We start from the raw sequence: 23,176 nt of genomic DNA, 5'->3' as shown, positions 1-23,176 counted from the left end.
AAGCGTCTGTTGCTAAAGGCGGCATCGCAACATTGAGTTGCAGAAGGGGAGGCTCACAGGTAAAGCTTGTGAGAGTAACTGGTGGAAAAGTAAAATCCCACACATTTTCCAGCCACAGCTATTTGTTCAGGATCACGTGGCTGTAATGGATGTTTCCTTCCGCTGCTGTGTAAATATTACCTGACATTGTTGCTGCAAATTATTGAGATTCCCCTGCAGCTCGTGGATTTGTTGCGTGTAGACAGCGGCTTCCTGCGGACCCTTCTCCAGCTCGGCTTTTAGTTGGGATATGGTCATCTGCACATCAGCAGACCTGTGTTAGAGTCTTGCCAAAAATCCTTAAGCGTGTATTCAATAAACTACAGCGAAGAAGGGATGGGAAAAAAAATTTAATGCAAAGCAATTAAAAGCAAATGGTTGCACACACACACACACACAAATGCTTGAAAAGAAGTTTCGCACTGCTTGGACAGAAAAATCTGCATTCAAAAAGGAAAACTCCCAAAGGTTAAATTAAATTGGTGACCGACTTGAATCGACTGGTTTTACCTCCAGTTTTTGAATCTTGTGTATCGGAGGGATACAGTGAGTGAGAGGCACAGGAAGGAGGGAAGGGAAGGAGACACGAGGACAGAAGGTAAGTCAGAAAAAAAAACAAAGGCAAGCTTCAGTTTCAGGAGGACAAAGTTTGTAAACTGATGGGAATAAGGGAGTATTTGACACAAAAGGGGTTTAGTGTATTTGTTTTTGCCTTTTTAATGATTCATGAATACGAAACCCAAATTCCTCTTTATTAAACATTAAACCGTTCAGATCCTTTTGTTTTAAAAACTCATTGAGATTACTGGTTATTTAGCCATTTGAATGCATTCATAAAAGCCTAAAATTGATGCCAATGAGTGTATGTAAATTCATCATAGGACCAGGACATAATTTACCGTAATCTTACATTGTAAAAAGTATTGTTCGCCAGTTCTCAGCTCAATGTGCTCAACAGTCGCTGCTTGCTGCTAAAAACAGGCTAAATATGTAGCCATTGGCATGACTGTGATGTTAATCATGACAGAGAAAATCTATTCAGAATATGCTTCTTGGGTAAAAATAGAACTGATAGTTGAGAAAAGAAAGGATTCAGAGCCTGAAGCTCAATGATGGAGCTATAAATATTCCTCTGCTCCAGAATGCTGGGGGAGAAAAAAAATCCCTGAATTATTCACGAGGCGGTAATTAAGAGCTGTAAAATGTGCAGGGCAGCGGTATACAATGTAATATCTTCACAGCTCTTCCTGAAATGTGAAGCTCTCCCTGAAAAAGTGAAGATTCAGTGAGCGTTGGTGTTTTAGTGCCCAAACCTCTGAGGTAGTGTAGTTAGCCTGCAGCTCTGTGTAGTGGCTTTTGAGGCGCTCGGACTCTTCCTCCCGCTCACGGGTCGTCCGGTCCATGAGCGTCTGCACCTGGACCAGCTCCTTCTGCAGAACCTCCACGTCCTCCACTCCCGGCCGCTGCAGCTAGGGGGCAGAGAGGAGACACCGGGTCACTCGGGAGGCAGACAGAGAGGAATATCGGAGCTGCTGGGCTGGAAGCAGAAGCTGGAAAGAAGGAGTTTTGTGTGTTTACCAGTTCTGTTTGAAGTGTCTCATTCTCCTGTTTCTCCCTCTGCAGCTGTTCGCTCAAACTGGAAACCCTCTGATCGGCAGCCTCCCTCAGGCTTTTCTCCTCGTCGTAGCGAGACTTCAGGTCTGACGGATTCGATGTTTTCCAGAAATCAAACAATTAAAATGCCTTAACGAAACTTTTAAAAAGTCGGAAAATGTGTCTAGAGCATACAATGAAACACATTCATCTAGAAAAGGTAGAACTGGAGATGAAAGACAAAGAAGAGACGAATGTGATGCGGCAATCTTTCATAGAATATTTCAACAAGATGAGTGGTTGCATCCACACATTTTATTACTATTATTTTTTAGGTAATGTTTCAATTTATTTATTTGTATGACTGGGAGTCGTATTTTGTGTGTGTTCAAGAAAACTCAATAAAGAGATTTAAAAAAAAAAAAAAGAAGAAGCAGCAAAATGTCCACATAGCTTTCAAGAAAATGTGGATACGACACAAAGGCAGCTTTGAGGTTGACAGCGGTTGAGTAAAACAGAACTTCAGCTTGTTAGCTGACCCCTAGACTCTGACCTCACAGTCTCCCAGTCCCACACTGACCTACTATCTCTGTGGCCAGCTGCGCCGCCTTCTGCTCAAACAGGTCTTTCATCTGCTTAATGTTGAACTTCTCCGTCTCTGCTTCCACTAACTTTCTTTCGAGGGCTGAGGAAGAAAAACACCCAGCATGTTAGCGACAAGTGACCRCAGACTCCATCTCAACGTGTTCTTTGAACGCAACGCTTGGCCACCTGAGTCCTCAGCACCTATCGGTCCATCGTTCTGTGGAGCAGAAAGACAAAGGAAAGCATCTTTACTGATCACACAGTTGCGTATTYAGAGGGCCAGTGCTTTACTGTATTATGCTAAATATCTTAAAGGATTTACTTGCTTCAGTTGTCCTTGAACTTTGTCCAGTTCTTTCTTTAGTTCTCCAGAGAACCATCGTTCCTCCTGATAAAAAAAAAGAGGACAAAAGTAGATCTTACAGCAGATGTCACAGCTCTGCGACACTCACAGCTTTGAAACTTYAACCTCACCTTGAGAGAAGCGTGGAGATCCTGAACCTCCTGCCGCAGCATGGTGAGGTCTTCACTGAAGGGAGGAAAGAGACGGATCAGGACAATGTTCTGCCACAGTGTGGTCAGCTGCTGAGGCGTGACCTTACAGTGTCATGCAAAAKCGTTCAGAGCTCTTGACCTTTTCCACATTTTGTCACATAACSTCCACGAACTTTGAATGTATTTTATGTGAGAGACAAATGAAAACTGAGCTTTGATTCAAACCGTTCCAGCGTAGCGCTGGCTACCCACAGCATGATGCTGCCACTGCTGCGTTTCACAGTGGAGACTTTCTGAGTGATGTGCAGTGTTCATTTACTGCCACACATTTTTAAAAGTTTTCTTTTAAAAATGGTCAAATCTTTGGTCAAATYACTGAATAAAAACTATAGCTGCTGCTATGTGACAATCTGAAATAGTCCCAGGGGTTTGAATACTACACACAGTACTGTATATGGCTTCCCTCATATATAGAGAGATTAAATTACATGCATCTTAAGTCAATTTACCAATTAAATTACGTGCTAAGACAACTGGTTGCACTGGCTTTAATTTAGGGGTACCAGAGTAAATAAAAGTATGCCATACTTTTCTTAAAAACCCTGCGTTTTTTTCCCCCCACATTTCATACTTATACACTACTTTGTGTTGAGCTATCACATAAAATACCAACAAAATAAAAAATATTTTGAAAAGGACCAAAAGTGAAAACATGAATACTTTTGCAAGTCCCTGTAGATGTTAAAACTAGCCTCACCGCGTGGGAGCCACATGAGCGGGGAGGTCTCCAGTGTCGTGGAAAAGCTCATAGTGTTTGAAGAGTTCGTCTGCAGAGTTGTGAGACTTCATGCACTGAGGACAGATGAAGCCCTGGAGAAAGAAACGCGTCATCACACGCTAAAAACGTCATATCAGAGCGTTTCAGATCCAGCGTTACGTTAGGAAACCGTTACCTCGGACGTCTGGTCGTGGTTCAGGTCAGTTGTGGGCTTCTCCGACTCTGCATTCTGGGAGCCTCCCTTCCCAGGAGTCTGCRGACGACAACACACACTTTGACTGGAGTGAATAAATATAAATGCTGCTTGTTTAATCACCTGACTGACACAGAGAAGAGCTGCAGTGTCTGTAGGCTCTATATAAAGCTCCACATAATTTAAATTTTATTGTAAATGGTGGTAGTTGTGGGCAGGAAAGATCTCCCGTAGGGTGCATTGTGTATTTTATTGCTGCAATGACTATAGTTATTTTTCTGTTTTTAATCAGAGAAGCATAATCTTACAGAGAAAATACATCCCAAATTAAAATATATATTGTTTTCAACAAAATCACTGGTGCCAAAATGTTCACCCTCCACCCTTTAGCAGTTTACTTATAATAAATTCACAGCAGCCATTTTTATAGTTAATYTTTTACCTTCTCTCACTGAACTGAGTTCCTGAGAACTTTTAATTAGTAATCCATATCTCAGGGGTATAAATATGATGCGACTCAGAAAGATATTTGTCTTTCGAATTGCTTCAAAAATGGGAAAGACAAGGGAACACCCCATTGAAGTAACACAGATGTATTGAATGCTGCTAGATAAATGGAGTCAGAGGCTTTTTCTATTAATACTGACCCGTCAAAGTGGTCTTACACAGATACACAGATCCCTCAGCAACTCCAGGTTAAGTCTCTTTATAAGTAGCAGCTCAGCTGGATGAAACTCCCCCCTTTTTGATTGTAAGACAACTGTTCCCTTCATCCCACAGTCATCCCAAAATGGGAAACACAAGAGAACATAATTAAAGAGATTTAAAGGCAAAAGGACCTTTGATGAAGTGCTTGGCGGAGACTTGAKCTTATTTGGTCGCCTCACAKGTTGAGAGATTTGATAATAAAGTTGAAAAATCTCAAGCTTTTACACATTTTTACCAGAGAGACCAATAAGAGTGGARCTGGCATCTCTACCCCTCCCATGCAAGACTTACTGCTTTGAATTTATTTCTATTTTCATTTTTGAGRAATTTCACTGAGTAAAATGTTGGATCCAAGAAATATTTTAAATGGGATTTTCTCTTTTTAATGCTATTGTGCAACAATGGTCTGCTTTAGATATTTTTTACAATGAGGTCTGTAAATACKGACAATGCTCTCCGATGCKGCATTTCTGCTCACACATTGTCAGCTYGCAGTGTTTGCAAAAGAAGAGCAGCAGCAGTATTTTGGGTCCAAACCACAAACTGTGGATTCAGCAAGAAGAYGATCATTTCCAACTCCACAAACGACAACATTTTTATCATGTTAGTAGATTTATATTTCTTCTGGTCATTTGGAAGAAAATTAAGCATTCTAAGTTATGCTACTGAGTTTAATCCAAAAGTGAGAGATATTCCAATTAAACTATGCATTTTTAATCAGGGTCATTTGAGACCATTGTCATTTTCTATCCGAGTTTCAGTGCTAAAATAGGATTTTTGGGAGGAAATGAATACATTAATGAATTAGGTCTGTGTGATATACATTGTACACTTTAAGCCTCGTTGTTCGGAGCTGACCGAAGAAGCGGTAAACGATTTGTCTGAAGGCAGATTGAAGGTTTGCGTCATGGAACAACCTTTGATCCAGATCAAACAAACAACAAGTTTATACCCTTACAACATTGTCATCAGCAAATCAAAAACACTACTTATAAATTTGAGGCTTTACTACTGTTAATTCAATGTCATAAAATGAAATTTGATTCTGGGATTTATTGATGAACATTTTTAGCCTAATACAAACTTAAACCTTTTAACATGGTGCAATATCACTTATAGGTGGTGGAAGTAGTGACCAAAGGTCAGAAAGCAGTGACGTGAGGCAGTAATGAAACTGCAGTATCGTTTAGTCGCCTGACAAATTGACTTGACATTGCCAGACTGATCAGACATTATTGTTCTGACATGTTGGRTTCCAGTTAAAAAGTTCAAGGTAACTGTTTGGTTTAGAAATAGTGAGGGAATAAATATATATATATATATATATATATATATATATATATATATATATAACATTTCACTAAGAGAACACCACTAGTGCCTTCTGTAATTTAATCTTAGTATTAATCCAGCTGTGCTGTGAAAAGCCTCAGAGGTTTAGAAAACAAACAGCATCCTAAACAACAGGAAACACAGGTTAGTCATATTTAGATCATTATGAATCACCAACAATGTTTCTAGTCTTGCCACAGATTCTCAATTCGACCTTGATCTGGCCTTTGACTGTGCCGTTCTTTCAGAGGATGTGCTTTGATCTAAACCATTAAACTTTAGCAATGRTTGTGTGTTTAGAGTTGCTGTAAAAGACTTTMAAAACTGCAGTTAGATTACTTCTGGTGGAGTAACTAGTTTTCTCTGGCTGAATGAAGCATTTGTTGCAGACTCAGAGGATGTTACTTGGGCTGAAGAGGAGTAAAAAATTACATATGAACACATGTGACATGACATGGGTATGAATAATTTYTCAAGGGAGTGAAGATTTATTTTCTAAATGATGAGAACGCAACAACCATCCTCAAAAATACAACCTAATGCCGAGTTTCYTACTTCTTTAAAACAGAGCTGTACTTTAACGCTAAATGACCTGAGGCACCCAGCCATCAGCAGCAGATGCCTTGATTCAAGGAAATTACATTGTTAGGTCTCAATGGACCGGACTCACTTCTTAATCACATCACATCCCACTTGCGTGCTATTTAAGCTGGTCTGGAATGTAATCTGGAGAATTTAAAGGTCAGGTGTATACTTTAAACCTGTGTTTATGGTTTTTAAACCAAGCCTGAGATTTGTCTGAGTGGTGGATAGGAACAAACCAGTCACCAGTCTACAGCAGGGGACTGGTTTGGCAACAAACCAGTCTAAAGCAGGGGTGGGCAATCCTGGTCCTCGAGGGCTGGTGTCCTGCAGCTCCTAGATGTCTCCCTGGTCCAAYGCACTTGAATCCAACAGCAGAATCACCTCCTAAGTGCAGTCAAGTTCTACAGAGTCCTGCTAACGACCTCATTATTTGACTCAGGTGTGTTGAAGCAGAGATACAGCTAACACAACCAGGAACAAAATCTGTTCCTGTAGACTGCTGGTCAGCTGTCTCCWGTTTTAAACAGAACTTGAGCAAAATCTGTTTAAAACTTGTTAAATTCTCAGTGTTACTCCATTAGACCCAGAATGGTAAAAACATMAAACTTTCTGCAGGCTTACTTGAAAAGCAAACCTAAATTCAGCTGGAGTTTGCTCAAAGTTTTAGCTTAAGTCTACCTATAAAATACAAATGTCAAACTTATATTACTGTATAGCTTTATGATTTATTACTTTTTTAGCAGCAGGAGTATTAAGTTTGATTCTTTGTTTTAATAAAAACAAAAAGAGCATGTGTGGTTTTTTTGTTTACATTGTGATAAATAACGTGTTATTTGAACACGTTCTAATACTAAAACAATCTCCAACTGGTTTGTATGCTTAGTGAGAGGTTTTATTTTCCTGCAGAACAATGCCAGACCCATCAGGAAATATAACTTCCGTGTCGGAGAGAACAGATCAAAACCATATTTATGGAAAAATGTTTAAGTACAATACTGCCTGTAGTATTATATAGCTTCATATTGCATATGCCTCATATATCAATCTAACGGGTGTCACTATAAGATACTTTCTGCTTTTCGCTTTACCTGTCACTGGTTATAAAGTTATTGCTGAACAGTTTAAGTCGGTGAGTCATGTGCTCCAAGTGTACACAATGCGGGTAGCAATGCATTGTGGTTAATGTGGTCCAATGCGAAAGCTTATCAGCTCAATTTAGTACGTTAGTCCAACAACTTACTCTACTGCCAACCATATAATTTGTTCATGCATACATTTATAAGCCTAGTTACCTAAAACGCCTGTTTACATGCTCATAGAGCATTTCTTCAACGTCTGTAGCTAACGATAGCGTTAGCATCTGATGAATTAAACCACCACTAACTAAGCCTTAGTATCAACATTAACCGTTGCTTTTTCATATTACTGGTTTCTACTGTCTGTAATAGAGCTAGATGAGTCTGTATTTTGTTCGGAGAACCTATTTTCATTACTGTCAACAGTACAATCATTCAACTACATCAAGTTAGCATGCGCTAATGGCTAGCTGTGTCATCCAAAAGGAAGGAGCGCTTGATGTTTCCACCCCAACGTGACGAGACCGAGAAGCACTCCGGGCAAGGAATCCACGAACCACAAACACACACAAGCCCCGCCCATCAGCGGTACGTCATTTAACTAAACACGCGCACCCGTCAAGAAACCAGACACAGATGGGCCTGCGTCTTCCAGGGAAAACGAGCCGCTATGCTCAAAACAAAAGCGATCCCGATTGATTAACCTCACAAAGGCTTACCATTTGAAGTATCCGTCTGAACATGTCTTCGATTGGGTTTGTCACGACACAGAAGCTGATCAGTTACCAAAATGCAAAGTTTACGTGTGGAAACAAGCGAACACCTGACCAGGCTGTGGGAGAAGCGGAGGATGGGCGGGTCGTGAAGGGGATGGTTGAGCGGCTGCTTTCACCGTGGCTGCTCATATAATTACTGTCAACACAGAGCTGTCATGTTCTGGTTCATTGACAAAACTGTAAATATAAATTATCAAACATATCGTATGTTGTATATGTTTCATATACAACATACTGTATGTTGTATATGTTTCATATACAACATACTCTAGAAATATTCGACTCTTACGCATTTTTAAAAACTTTAACACAAGAGCCAATAAATGTTCAACACACATTAAGCGCTCCTTCTAAGAAAAGCTTAAARAATTTCTGTCCTGGTTAGTTTCCTTCTYATTACAGATRCAGCTAATAGTAACAACAGGGCAACTCAAGGTTTTTTGAGGCTCTAAGCAGAAATGTTTATTCTATTTATTCCATTTGGGAGGCGCACTACCAGCTAAACCCATCATCACAATTATGAAATATGAGCTCAGACACAAGAAACAGATCATTTTAATGAAAATATGGTTCTGTTGATATAATGTTTGAATCTAAATGCTCCTGATCAGCAGTGGTTTACATTAGGCCAACCCCAAGCTACAATACAACTCTTACAATAACGGTATTTTCACTTTTAGCACAAACAATTCACTTTTAGCACAAACAATTAAGGCCGTGACAAATTGGAAAATAAATCTATGAGACTTTATTACATATATTCGTGTAGCTCAAGGGTATCAAAAATAAAACTGTTGTGTGGCAAATTTTAAAAATAAAATTACACTTTTAAAAATAAAAGTGTATTGTAGTTGCTTAATTTCCTCAAAATGGGTGGTGGGAGAAATGAGATTAAGCAAGTGTTTTGAACAAAACCCCCAGTGGCACACAGTTTGGCAATTCCTATAAAAATTAATGTCACCWGAAGGTTTTCTCAAACGTATGCTTTACTTTTGTTTGTTTGTTGTTGTTTTTTTACGTTGATCAGATTTTCCAGGATTTGAATCCAAAACTCTCTGTTCCCCTAGAGTGCAGTTGCTAGTTTCTCTAAGACACCCTTCAAAATAAGGAAAACAAACAATGCCATCATGCCAGGTCAGATGTGTGTTGATCTTACTAAGTCATGTTATAGACACAAGAAAATATTTGATATAGTATGCAAAGTTAAGAGTYATGACTAAAATGCTTTAAACAACTAAAACTGTAACAAACAAGGCTGGAAAAGGATAATAATTTATTTTGACATAATGAACAGTAAGGAGTACACAGTGAGGGAGAAACAAAAATTTGAGGCTCAATGTTAGAGASCTGCAGAAAACAATGGCATCTTGGTGTCACCACAGCCTTCATAACAACAATTAGACGCTTTAGACATGCTTCCCGAGTGTTTGGGAAGCATGCCATAAAAACCTTTTCCGTCTTACCATCACACATGCAGAGGTTGCCATGTGCTACAGGGACTTTAACCTGAACTGTGTGCTTTGGTCAGATTAGAGTAAGATTGATATTTTTGGCCACAACAAGTTAATGATGTAAAATAAAGGTTGAATGTGTGGGAAAACATCTTAAGGCCACTGTTCTATATATTGGGGGATCTGCGATGTCGTGGGCCTGTTTTCCTTCTGGAGATCCTTGCTAAGGCATTGTGATACGTAACATTATTTTATCCAGGGAGTTAATGACCTAAAGATAAATGCTAGAATCTGTCAGTTTTCTTAGTTTTGTTATTATAGAACTACAATAAAAGATGAATAATTTAAAGATTTTTATTCACCTTTACCACAGGTAGCTCATTTTAACATTATTTATGTATGTGTATATAAATAATATCTCAATGCTATTTAAGGCAACCTCTCAGGTTTTAAACAGAGTACTAACAACCCTGCTTGTTGCAACAATTGACTCATTTATTGCAACAAAGCTAACTTTAAACCAAGAAGAAAACTCAATCTAGAGTATCATGAGGGGAAACAAAATGCAWAAAATTGTTCTAAAACATACACACACTTGTGGCTGCTACCTCTTCTTGCAACAGGAAATTATTTGGCAGTGAGTCAGAGTGGGAACAGAGCTTCCTCTTAAGGCCAACATTTCCCAGTTTCAGTCTTCTGGAAACCACCAACACAGTGGGAACACTGAGGTCAAACATGTAAGACCCCGGTAAGAACTTTACTTCACAGTAACCGAACCCCTAAAGGGGGATGCATTTGATCTGTCAGCTGCTAACTGTTGCTTTAAATACACCTAAAAAGCATCACAGCACTTTTTAAGGGCTACTATGTTTTCTTGTTTTTTTTTTTGTTTTTTTTTATTAACTTTCTGCAAAATTAATATTGTTCAAGTGAAAAACCTGTGTTCATAAAGCAACCAATGCTCCAGTATAGTCCATCGGTGTCCTCTGGAGGAACTCTCAGCTGTAAGGCCTATCTGTTGAAGAGCTCCGAGTCCTGCGCTGAGCAAACAACATAGTGAGGGGCCTTGCTGTCCATCGCTCGGGGGCAACACACAGGCCCRTAGGGGGGGCTGCAGGTGTCCGCGAGTCTGCAGAGGTACTCTGCGTGGACAGGCTTGTGGCTCTGCAGCACCCTGATGGCATCCTCCACCTTGAACCACTTCCTCTTCCTACCTGTGGAAAGGAAGAGGAAGGAGAAACAAGMGKAGTAAAAAGTTTGAGTGTGACTTCGTAATGTGAATTACATAAAATAAAAACGTGGCCCCCAGTTATTTTAAAGGTGTTKGATGTTTGAAATGTATCCCGTCTCTCGACAGTAGAGTAGCTCATAACAATCATTTCTAACKGCTCCTGTTAAAAGTGCCTGTGATTGTTTACTCCATTCATCCACAGAAATAGATTCAGCCTGTTAACGGGGAGCGACGGGGGGGGGGCAGGAATGTTTAGGGTGTCCAGTTGTTTTCCAGTTATCACTCACCGCAGCCAGCTCCATTCTCCTGCATGAGAACTGTAACCAAAGCAGACGGAGTTTAGCTGCTCTAACTTTTCCTTCCTGCAGCTGCTGAACTTCAACATATAGATATTGTGGAGCGTTGTAAGTCCAGCCTTTCTACACCGTTCCCTAATTGTAACAGGTTCTGCTTCAGGAGCTCTGCAACTTCTGATTTTGCTTTTTGAAAAATGAGTAAGGTATATTTCAGTTACAGTTTTTAGAGCTCGGTGAGTATAAAACACAGTGAATGTAAACAGAAAACACTGCGTGGGAGAAAATAAACACAAAAGGTCCTTTCATTTTATTTGACGCAGAAGGCAGAGAGACCTTAATTATACAGTGTGGTGAGAGGAGAAAATTGCTCACTTTTGCTTGGCTAAAGAGAGCAAAAGTTCATCAAAACCAAACAAAAGAGAAAGTTTCCAAAGCAATTGGGAATAAACCAAATAAAATGTGTGTCAACCCAAAAATGTTTTACTATTTACTGCGTTATATTGCGTGAACTGGGATAAATGTTGTAGAATMGACTACTTTTTCTAGTGAGTGTACCACCTTATTTCTTTCCCCTTTTTCCAAACTTTATAATCTTCTGACCATCCTGGACTAAACATTTGCTGATCTATACACAGTTTATGCAACCAAGAGGTTACATAATTATAAGCTGAGTCAGTGGCGGGTCTAGACCAACTTTACGAGAGGGGCCGGGGTTGGTCCAGAGTTTATTCGTGGGGCCACAGTACAAAAGAATAAAATCAGGGAAAGTTAAAAGAAAACAGTGATGTATTAGAGTTAAATATCTCATAGTTAAAACATTATCAGAGCCACAGAGACACTTCTTGCTCTAGAACTGCAGGTATCAAAACCCCTGATCAAGCTAAAAACTGTGATCCTATCTTAATATGCCTGAAGCTAAAAACACAATACCTTAATTTTAAGTCATTGTTATAGTAAAACTGTGAAGGTAAAAACATAAAGTTGGTCCAAGTGAGCACTAAGGTAAAGTTTCTGTACCAGTGAACGTCATCTTTTGTGACAGATATGCACTAATGTGATGGGGTATAAAACAAAACCAGTTAATATCCATATCTCTTGTGGTTAGATTTGCTTTGACTAAAGTAAAATAAAAAATATTCATAATGCAGAGTCTTTGTCCAGATCAATTATCACATTTTACAGGTTGTCACCAAACGTACGTGGTTAAAAACGAAACTAGTGCTTACGTTAACCATATTTCCAATATTTACATCTGAATATTTTTCACACTTACAGCCTTTTTCTGCTGACAATGAAAACATTATTAAAAGTTCTTGGTCTGATGAAGGTTTTCAATAAACATTGACCACAATTTCAACAGCAMCAATCTGCTGTTAATGAGAKGTGTACAATACACGCTTCTTTTTCTGAAAGAGGATATAAAATAAATTTGGCAGCAGATATAAAGATCAGCCACGGCAGGAAATCTGCACACATGCTTCTCTGTCTCTACTCTTTTTTGTAAATGCCACATGAAACCCTGCCGGACTCCCCAAAACAATCTTAATCCTCATTGTTACAACATCAGAGTGTTTACATATCCCTTTACAAGTGTCAGGATGTTTTCTTTGGCAAAGCCTAGCCAAGCAACATGCAGCTGCATAATTTCCAAATATTAGCTTCAGAATAAGTCCTTGGCTGTTACTCTGCAAAATTACCCAAAATAATCTGCAAGTAATTCTGGAGCAAATTGAACTTACACTGATTTTTTTACGCATGGAAAACCTGACTTTATAAAATGTTATGCAAAAAAGAAGTTCAGTCAATAATCTTTTTTATTACAATGTATTCCATGATGTGACAAACAGGRAATTAAAACTGAAGTATACCAATGTTAACAGAGTCCTCCCAGTCCTCCAGTGTTTCTGTCACAATAAGAGCGTAGACGTACGTCCTGTGCTTTCTGTCTTGATTGTGCTGCTGAATAGGAARAGAAAATAAATKATCAGCTTTTATATGAACTCTGTGAACACAATCTGTGAATGATTTTATCTAAAACAGTTTACCTTGTGTTCTCTTCTAAACATGATAACAGGGCATTTTGCAGGATTTTCTGCAGGGTGATTTGTTGGAATCTAAAGTTATGGTAACAATGCAAGGCAGTTGATAGCCTTACCTCAAATATCCCAAGAAGTCTGCCAAGTTTTCCCTTCACACCAGCCTGAAATGGAAAAAAAAGTGCATTAAAGGTTGGGAATATTTTTCAATATTCAGTAGTAGAAATCATATTTACGTCCCCATAATCTGAGAAACAAAGAAACTGAGGTGTTTCAGTGAGAACAGCACAACCACAAAAGAAGAGCTACAAATTCACCTGCTCCATCTCAATCTTTTTATGTTCTCAAAAGTAGCAAGAGGAACAGCTGCTAGAAACGCTGTATAAACTGTACACATTCGTCCTTTTGTAAATAAGAATAAAAATGCTCTCCAGGAGCTCATGGCCAGCATTTTGTTTGTTATAGCAGCACAGATCCGTTCTCTCGTTTTTAGAACAGCTGGAATAACTGAAGAGATCACTATTGCAAAAACAGATAATTTTGTCTACTACGAAGAACGGCTCTGTCGTCACAGAATAAGTAGATCTTTATACAACAATTCATTGCTATCTAAACAAATCTGTCATGTATTGTTTTAAAAGKAAACACTGAATGAAATCCATTTTACATTTTGAATAATTAGATGTGTGCCAGGACCGGAACGATGTAAGGTTTTCATTGTTGATATAAAGTGGCGAATGTAATCCTGTTAGGACTCAGAATCAGTGATTATAAATGATTGAGAACAGTTTCCCCTCAAATAAACAGGGAACAGATTTCCTGTACATATTTACCAACATACTTGCTATTATCATTATTGTCATTACTGAGTAACTTCACAGAGAACAATAAAAGCTTAAAGGACAGTAAATAATTAGATTTTTTATTTTTTTTTACTCTACTGTGCTTGAAGAGTCTCTTAGGTATGTTTGTAATGTTAGTTTAACCATTAGATATAAGCTTGAGAAAATATTTTTAAAGAAAATCTCCCCTTATATGATTGCAGTGAGCGTGCAGCCCGTCTATATCCATGTGCACGTCATATCTGTAACGTCTGGGTAACTGGGGTAACTGGAAACTCTACCCAAATGTCACAGCCATCTTTCAAGGCTGTCAGCACACCATCTGAGCCGCAGCAGAAGTTCACAGCTCGCTCTGCTGCRAAACATGTTGGAAAACGACCAGCGCTCCACTGTAGTGGACCACAGACCTCATTAATGGGATATTTACACAACACTGCCAAATATTTCTTCCCCTCATCTGGGTTTCCTGTCATCATATGACCATATCGGACTATGAGAAATGATGACATCGCTGAAATTAAAACAGTGCTTAATTTTACTGGCTTTGTGGAATGTTACAGCATCATACCAGTGGTTTTTCACTTTTAATTAAAGTTACTGTCACTCACTGCAGTGTGGTTTAGAAAGGCTTCCTGCTGGATGTCATCAAACTTTATTTGACTTTTCTATTATTCAAATAAATCACTGATACTACAACCATATCAGAATAAATCTAGAAAAAGAAATCAACCACTTGAACTTTTACCCAAGTCCAGAGATCTCACTCGTTTCTCTTGTCAAAATTTAAATACTTCTGTGAAGTTCCCAGTCCTTTTTAGCACCAATTTAGTGTAAGTGTAAATTTTATTTCTAACAATTATCCATTTGCTATTCCTGCTTATCTGTGAGGGGTCACAAAGAAAGAGGGAAAGAGGCGAGGTTCGAACCCAGAACCTCCAAGTCAACAGAACTAACAATTGTCCCAATCAAGAGTCTCATCATTAATTCTATGGAAACGCACTGAAAGACATCATTATGGACCCCAGCCGGCCAACTGTTTAATGCCAGCACGATCCAGAAAAACGAGAGAAGTGTTTGTTGTGTTGCAAACTCACCTCTTCGTACACCTCCCTGACGGCAGCAACACCGGGCTCCTCGTCAGGCTCCATCCCTCCTCCGGGAACAATCCATTGGTCTGGATGTCGACTGCTGCTCACCAGCAGCACCTGCAGAGGAGAGAGAGCTCCATCAGGCCTACAGCAACCCGGACACAGCACAATCATGTCCAGAGTCTGTCGCATAATGGAAGACTTTCCCCAGCAGCTTATACTGGTTATTTTAATTAACATGAAGAGGAATCTGAATTGAAAGAATCTGTTTGCTGTAGTGTCCCATCAGTTTATTGGTTATTTCCTCATTGAAGCATCCATGATTTCAGGTCCAGTTACTCACAGATTTATCATGATTGAAAATGTAAATCAAACTGACAAAACAAGACACTGAAAGGTTAAGTCAAAAGTATCAACGTAGCATCTGCATAAACTATTTTCAGCTGATTTAAGACAGATAAGTCACCCCGCCTTTAGCTGTACCCGATGTCAAACTGACCCACACAATGTTCACATAAGAGTAATCCCGGCTTCAGCTAACCAAATATACACGGTCAACTCCTCCGCCGCCAGCGTACAACATGCACAGCTTCCCTTGATGGCAGGGACTGACTTTCACACCAGCTCTGAAAAAGTAGCCCTTTAACACCCAGTAAAACTCAGCTGTCCAAGCTGAGGTTTCAAACTGCTCAGAGGTGTCTGCGATCATGTTGACATCAGATGCTACGGCAAATAACTGTGGAATAAAACTCCAGGAAGAAAAAAGTTGTAGAACTTTATTTAGAAATTGTTTTGTTAATCTAACTACTAGCGCTGCTTTTCTTAGGGTTTGTATCATTTTATATCATTTGCTGACCCGATTTTGCGGTGTACCTGCAACAAAACTTACAAAATGAAAACTTTTCGCTTTCTATTAATGCACCGATAAGTTTTTAACTCAAAAAAAACATCCGTTTTAACAGATGATGGAGGTTAATCTTCCAACAAAGTCTGTGCTTGCATATCTAATTGTGTTACTAATTCACCTGCTGGGCACTGTATGGGCACTCTGACTGTTCATTGTTCATCGGAGGGACAGCCTGGGAAAAGAAACCGTCTTTGTTGGTTTTTACAAATAGCGCTTTATAGAGTCAACGTCCGGTTAAAAGTCCAAACAGTTTGTACTGAGGATGTGTCGGCTCTGCAGAGAAGTTGGCTGCTCTCTTCCTGACACCAGAGGGTCAGCCCTGATGATCCTGTCTGCAGACCTCATTGTTTGATACAGGATGATCTGTTTTGACTGTTGTGGATGAGCCAAACTACAGAGTGATGAACGAACAAAGGACAGACTGAATGCAAAGTTCTGTGGCTTGAAAAATATGTACACCCCAAAGACAGACGGACACACCTCCATCCCATGCTCTCCAGCGTTTTACAGCCTCTTCTTTTAAACAATGCTCTGAACTTTCTTCCACTCAACTTTGATCAGCTTCCCTGTCCCTTCCCTTCTGTGTAAAGCTCTCCCTCATGTTTTACAGTGGGGGTGATGTTTTCAAGGTGACGTACAGCATATTTTGTCAGGCAAAGTATAAAACATGTTTGACAATCCTAAGGAATTTAATCTTTCACTCGTTCTCCTTTACGATAAATTAATTAAGCTAGCTCATGTGATTAAGAATCAATAGGAATGTCTTCCATTGTGATTCGTTGCGTTTATGAAAACCCTGACAGATGTAGTACTTGTTAAAAAATTAAGCAGTCAGGCAAGCAGACATCAAAGTAAAACAGCAGTTCTTTACCAATAAAAATACTGCACCAATTTTCTGGAAGCTACCGAGCTGTGCTGTTTGCAGCGTTTATGTGGTGTTGCAGGTAATTAAACAGCACAGAGGATGAGAGCGGTGGTGGTTCTCTGAATCCCAGAGTCCATTAAAGCCCTTCTCTGGGGACAGTAGAAACAGCAGCGGCTGGCTCTCCAACACAAACACGTAACCCTCAAAAGCAGTCTCACAGAAACACCATGCAGAACACGTAGGCACTCACACGTAAGCGGCGACAAGGCTTTTCAAAAACCCACCGGATCAGCAGTTGCTTTTTGGTATGAAAACAACAAGAAGCTTAGCAGAGGAGGTTAATGACCCCAGCAGGCACAGYACACATCACTGGGAGCTCAGAGAGCTACAGTATGGCACCAGCGGAAAATTTGGGAAGGTTTTAAAGTTTCAGATAATATTAATATGGATAATATTTCAGGTCAGCCATGCCATTATAGACCCAGAAATACAGAGCATTCTACTTATTCAACAATTTCCCTTCATAAAAGTGTAAAAAAAAAAAAGTCTTTAAATATATTGTAATAATGGTCTAAGTAATGTTTTGCAAAAAGTGATTTTAGCAAAAAATAAAATAAAATCACCACCTCTTTCTTTCAAAAACAAGTTTTAGGCAAAAAAAATATACACCGTTATTTTAGGAAGGTGACAATATTTACTTTTTAAAGTTGATCAGAGTGTCAAGAAAAWTTTTAATGATTAACTCACAACTTCCTGTTTCAGTGTCGCATTGACATGAAGCAACACAGAGGCCCGTTTCCCTCGGCCACTCTTCAAAATGGGAAATACAAAGGAACATTTGCTATTCAATTCAGTAGAAAAGTGTCAGAAAGGGTTCTCACTAAAACCAGGAAGATAGAGCACATTACACCAGTTTTAAAGTCCCTACACTGGCTCCCTGTAGCTCAGAGAATAGACTTTAAAATACGGATGTTAGTTTATAAATCACTGAACGGTTTGGCACCACAATACCTTAAAGATCTGTTATTGTTGTACCAACCGTCTAGACCCCTCAGATCTTCTGGTTCTGCTCTGCATCCCCAGAACCAGACGAGGAGAAGCAGCATTCAGTTTCTATGCACCACAGATTTGGAACAAACTTCCAGAAAACTGTAAAACAGCTGAAACACTGGGTGCTTTTAAATCTCAACTTAAAACCCACCCTATTAGAGTTGCTTATAACTAAATTGGGGTTAGAGTGCAGGTTTTGATGTCTTCCTTGTTTTTATGTCTTTAATGTCTTTAATTTCTTTTTCTTTCTTTTCGACGTTTTAATGATGTAAAGCCCCCCGGAAAACGTCCCAGTTAAACAACGTTTAACTAAAGTTCTACAGGGTTTAGAGTCCCAGTTGACGGAGTTTCAACTAAAAACCTAGAGGTTGGAGTCCTTGTCAAACGGTGTTTTTGACTAAAGTCCCTGAGGGTTAGAATCCCAGTTAAACTGCGTTTAACTGAAGTCCTAAAGGGGTGCGGGTTTTAATGTTTTTTTTATCTCTTTCTCTTTCTCACTGTTTATTTCTGTTTTTATTTTAATTATGTAAAGCACTTTGAAATGCCTTGCTGCTGAAATGTGCTATACAAATAAAATTTGATTGATTTTTGATTGATTCAATTCAGTAGAAAAGTGTCAGAAAGTGGCTAGAAAATAATAGTTCCTCACCTGAACTTCACCAGTCAAAGCAACAGTTTACATATCCAAAAACAACTTCTGATCTGGTGGGTTTTTGAATCTAAACCACTGCAGGTCAGACTTGCCTCAGTTCACCTCTGAATGGCTCAGAAAGACATAAGACAGGATTTTTGGTGAGGTCATGTCAATGTATAGACTTTCACCAATTAAGGTGTGCTGGCATGACTGCAAAAAGGCAGTGATTGCTAYGTGTCTAAATGTGATATGAAAAAGAACGAATCACTTTCTAGATCTTCAAAAGAGAGATAATACTCCATCTTACAGGAATATAATGACAAGAAAATGGTTGYTGCAGGAGATGGCTGGAAATATGTCTTATTTTTAACATTAAGAAAGTTGACCTTAATCCAGGTTTTATTATTACAYAGTAATAATAAAAGGTTACGATAKAATATTGCCACTAAATTTAATTCATCGTTCGACCTGAATGTCATCTCTGAAGCAATAAAAGCAAATGTGTTCCTATTGACACATTAATACACTGCAGCAATAGAATAATAAAAGGAAGAACTATGTTCCAATTGACTTTTTCCCCCATTTATGAAACATATTTTTTATGACTCATAATTAGTTATTACTATGTCCCACAATTGTAGCATGTTTCAACCTAACCGCAGAGAACCAAGGACACATCCCTGAGGAAGAGAACAAAAACCTATTCTTGTTAAATAAGGTGATTACAAAGAATTACATGCCAAGAAGATGAATTCAAGTATCTTAAAGTGTCATTGGAGAGTGGCAGTAGTATGAAGCAGGTGATGGAGAGATGGATAGGAGCCTCGTCTGCAGTAATAAGGTCAATAATAGAGAAGAGCCAAAATGCAGAGCTTTGGATTTACATTCCCTAAACTGAGCCAAGCGAGTGTTTCTATGGAGAGCGATGTCTGACTGACCACTTTCCTCCACAAGCCAATCCCAGATAAGCAAAACAAACAGGATGGACAATTCAGAGAACTGTCTTTAATACCAACAACMTGTTCAAGTTTTAATAGTAACACACTACGTTGAACAGCACCAAAGGCTGCTGACAGCTTTATGGCTGCAAATCCCCGAAGAAGAGAAGTGGAGACCTTGATGAAAAGCAGTACAGACAGTGGAAAAGGGGGTATGAGCACAAGGAGCTGGCAGATCTGTCTGTACAGTCAGTGCCTGCACCTTGTTTCTATAAATTGCAYCTAAGGGGTCACTTGGTGTTGAGCACACTGTAACAGGCACTCGGCTCCGTACTCTGCCTATCACATGTGCTCCTTAAACTGCTGCCGTCACCAGGCTGACTGACACCCTCCATGTGTTAACTGGAAAGGTTTTAGGAGTTTGAACAGAAAACAAAAAAAAACTGCAGGATTACATAACCAGGAGCCATTGCCAAATTAACCTAGACTCTACAAAGTCTGCTCCTAGCATTTAAGATGCAGATTTTTACAGCCCTTTGCTGACATCTACACCAATATAATGGATTTAGGGGAATATTTATTGTTAATTCYAATTTCAGATAAAATAAAACAAAGTAAATTTGGTGTTACTTTTCTTTGGGGTCATTATTTGTTTGTGGCTTTTGCCTCGTGGCAGAACAAGCTATTTGCACCAACTGATGCTACAACTATGAAGGTCACAAAGCACTACAGTTGAGTAGCAAATAAAATAATTCACTCACGATATATTAAAGGAATAATCAAAAATGCTGTTAAAATTGTTTTTAGTTAGAAAAAAAGAATGAATAACTGTTTAGATAATAATCCAATTATTCAGTATTTATGTGATTTAACACATCGTACACTCATTTTATCAGTAAGCCACTTTCCATCAGAATCAGTGGACGGGTCTASCGCTGCTCTAGTCTGCTGGTCTGAAGAGGATTTACTGTGCAGATTCACTAACTGAATGCAACTATTTATGTGAGGTAACACATATCTTTCTTTCTGCTCTTCCTGAGCCATTTAAATATTTTCAYAATTTATGGCACAGAAAATATGAAAAAAGCAAATACTGAAATAATAAATACACACTTTGACCAAGTGGACGATAACTTCAAATTGTTTCAATGCATTTCTTACACATGTAGATATCAAAATCTTTTAAAGAATTTCTCTCTATTTATTTGGGGAAGCCTAGAGGACGATGTTGTCGACTGGGCTTCACTGTACGAGTGTCATTAACCACACTACAACAAGGCTTCTGTCAACAACAACCCATTACTCCAAAAACCCAAATAAAAGCCTGCCAAAGCCCTCAGGGACAAAAGTCTCAGTTCTTGAGGACATCTTCTGTGGTCTGATGAAACTGAGACGTTAATGTTTGGACATAAGGACCTTTGTGACGGCTAGGAAAGAGAGGGGCATGGGGGCATTTGCACTATTCCATCTGTGAATTCACAGATGATATGAGCATCCTATCATATGATATTGCTGCTCATACGATATGAGGGACTGGTGCACGTCACAAAACAGATGGCATCATGAGGACAGAAGATTATGTGAATGTTGAAGAAAAATATTAAGATATTAGACAGGAAGTTGAAGCCTGGGCAGAAATAGATATTCCAAATGGCCAGTGACCCTACACATGCAGCCAATTTAGATTGTTTAAGAACAGAAAAGTAAATGACTTGCACTAGATGGGGTATGTTCATAATGGACCACAACATTTTGGGGGTAACRATAAAAGTGATGAACGTAATTAATGACTATCCCTGCRAATCATTGTAGTCAAAACCTGATAAACACAAGTACTGCTGTTGAAAACATAAGACAAAATATCAAACAAAACAATTGGCTTTATTTTAAAGATATTGATGTTTATTGCTGTTCTCATGGAGTCAACAGAAAATTCAAGCAAACTATTGCAAAGTTTGTGTGGAAGGACACTTAATGTATCACTGTAAACATAAAGAGGCAGTTCTACCAAATTCTGCCGAATACATACAGTTTTTAACTTTTGAATTTGTAAAGTGAAAAAAAAAATTAAATAACCCCCTGAATGTTCTAGCTAGTGATTAGCATTCATAAATATTTTTTGGCAATTCTAAAATTACATAAAGAAGTAAAACTTTAGTTTGAGGCAATGGGGAAAAAGTCAATTTTACAGTTTACAGAGTAAGAGCAACATCTATYTCCAGTCCCTGTAAACAAACCACATTTAAAACTAAATACAGATGCAAGGTCTTTAAACTGACAGCGACTAGTTAGGCAGTGTATTAGGTGGAGCCTGGTTGTGAAATGCATCTGCCAGCAGTTAAATAAAAATGTCATTGAATAAATGCCTGAGTGACACCGACAGCAGATTGAAGATGTGTTGTCTTTTTGAAACACAAGCTGTATGGCTTTCCTCAATAATGTTTCACTGCTGGGGTTGTTCGGACTCCATGTAGTTTAATAGGTCAAATATKTGACCCCTCAACCAATTAAAGCTCACCTCTGCTCTGCACGCAGGCTGAGCTGACTGGGCTGCGCGTTGATAAAGAAAGCCAGTGTTTGGTTWGAGTTCAGATTAGAGCAAAAAGTGCCCTCCCCCTCTGTAAACACTGAGAACTACTAACTTCGGCCGTGGAAAACCCACGCAGCTTACCTCGTCCTCCTTCTCGTTTCTCAAACACAAACACGCCGCTCTTCGCTTGAAGCCATCTCCGTCGTACGTCCTGGTCTGGTTGGCCTTGCATTTCATCATATATGCTCTATTCTTCAGGCAATATTTGAACAAATAACAGAGAGCGTGGGGTTGGGGGAAGGAAAAAAAAAAAAAAAAAAAAAAACCCTCGATTGTTACTCCGAAGATGCAACAGTTCTTCCTCTTCAAATCGTCCCAGTTCCGAACAGGACTGTCGGATCATTCATTTCTGCGCTGAGGCTGAAGTCAGACTGCATCTGCTCTGTGGGTTTACAGCCGCTGTCAACACGCATGGTTCAACAAAGTGGCTCACATCTGTCAGAGAGAAGCTGCTGCTGCTGCTGCTACTGTTGCTGCTGTACCAGCTGACCCGACAGAGCGACAAGCTGCCTCCTACCACCGGACCTCCATGTTGGTCTTCCACAAGATTAACCCTTACCAAGTAGCCTATGTTAGGATTAAAGGTTATGATACTTTTTGCCCCCACAAATAGATATGACGATACAATCTGGGCTCATTTATTTATTAATCTATGACTTCATTTCTCGGGACTATAGAAGCAAATTAAGTGTCACAATGAAGCAAACAAATAATTTAGAAAATATTTATTTATACAGCCAATTTAATCGCAAAAAAAAAAAAAATCGTGCAAACAAATACAGGAAATAAATATCAGTATTTAACTGTAAACAATATTTTCAGTATTTAATTATTGAATATTGACAGTCCACCATTAAAGCTGTCACCATTGCACGTAAAATAAACCCTAACATGTGATTGGTTAGTTTGCACAACTAAAATACTTTCCGTCTCAGTCGGTATCCTAAATGCTCATTTATTTCACTGATTCYAACTTCATGGATCAGGTTTTATATGTCCTATTTTAAGTTCKGGTTCAGGATTCTCATTAGCCGAGTTATTGGCCTCTCTCAAGGCAATAACATRTTTGCTACACTRGTCCTRARGCA

At 39.1% G+C, this 23,176-nt stretch overlaps 2 protein-coding genes across 3 annotated transcripts in view; both read right to left on the bottom strand.

Annotated features, from left to right (window-relative positions):
- Window positions 1-8,260, bottom strand: part of eea1 (early endosome antigen 1) — a 21,359-nt gene extending 13,099 nt beyond the window's left edge. Inside the window, exons 1-11 of the mRNA XM_008411468.2 lie at window positions 8,104-8,260; window positions 3,666-3,743; window positions 3,470-3,582; window positions 2,692-2,746; window positions 2,540-2,605; window positions 2,404-2,434; window positions 2,213-2,317; window positions 1,618-1,739; window positions 1,353-1,508; window positions 550-564; window positions 181-297 (exon numbers count right to left, since the gene is read on the bottom strand). Coding sequence (XP_008409690.1) covers window positions 181-297; window positions 550-564; window positions 1,353-1,508; window positions 1,618-1,739; window positions 2,213-2,317; window positions 2,404-2,434; window positions 2,540-2,605; window positions 2,692-2,746; window positions 3,470-3,582; window positions 3,666-3,743; window positions 8,104-8,127 — 882 coding nt within the window. The 5' untranslated portion in view covers window positions 8,128-8,260. The remainder of the gene's footprint in view (window positions 1-180; window positions 298-549; window positions 565-1,352; window positions 1,509-1,617; window positions 1,740-2,212; window positions 2,318-2,403; window positions 2,435-2,539; window positions 2,606-2,691; window positions 2,747-3,469; window positions 3,583-3,665; window positions 3,744-8,103) is intronic.
- A 439-nt stretch (window positions 8,261-8,699) lies between these two features.
- On the bottom strand, window positions 8,700-22,601 carry nudt4a (nudix (nucleoside diphosphate linked moiety X)-type motif 4a). Of its 2 annotated transcripts, none has more exons than XM_008411466.2 (5): window positions 22,170-22,601; window positions 15,111-15,221; window positions 13,294-13,338; window positions 13,007-13,094; window positions 8,700-10,825 (listed from the first exon to the last, which is right to left on the bottom strand). In XM_008411466.2, exons 1-5 carry the CDS (start codon window positions 22,266-22,268, stop codon window positions 10,623-10,625), a joined length of 546 nt encoding a protein of 181 aa, XP_008409688.1. In that variant the 5' UTR covers window positions 22,269-22,601; the 3' UTR covers window positions 8,700-10,622. The 2 variants fall into 2 exon arrangements, with proteins under 2 accessions (XP_008409688.1, XP_008409687.1); XM_008411465.2 differs by having other exon boundaries at window positions 13,007-13,097; window positions 22,170-22,598.
- Window positions 22,602-23,176: the final 575 nt, after the last annotated feature.

The sequence above is a fragment of the Poecilia reticulata genome, linkage group LG6, assembly GCF_000633615.1.
Source record: "Poecilia reticulata strain Guanapo linkage group LG6, Guppy_female_1.0+MT, whole genome shotgun sequence".
Lineage (NCBI taxonomy): Eukaryota > Metazoa > Chordata > Actinopteri > Cyprinodontiformes > Poeciliidae > Poecilia > Poecilia reticulata.
The sequence above is the reverse complement of the archived record's forward strand: the minus strand, read 5'-3'. Positions and strand labels throughout refer to the sequence as shown.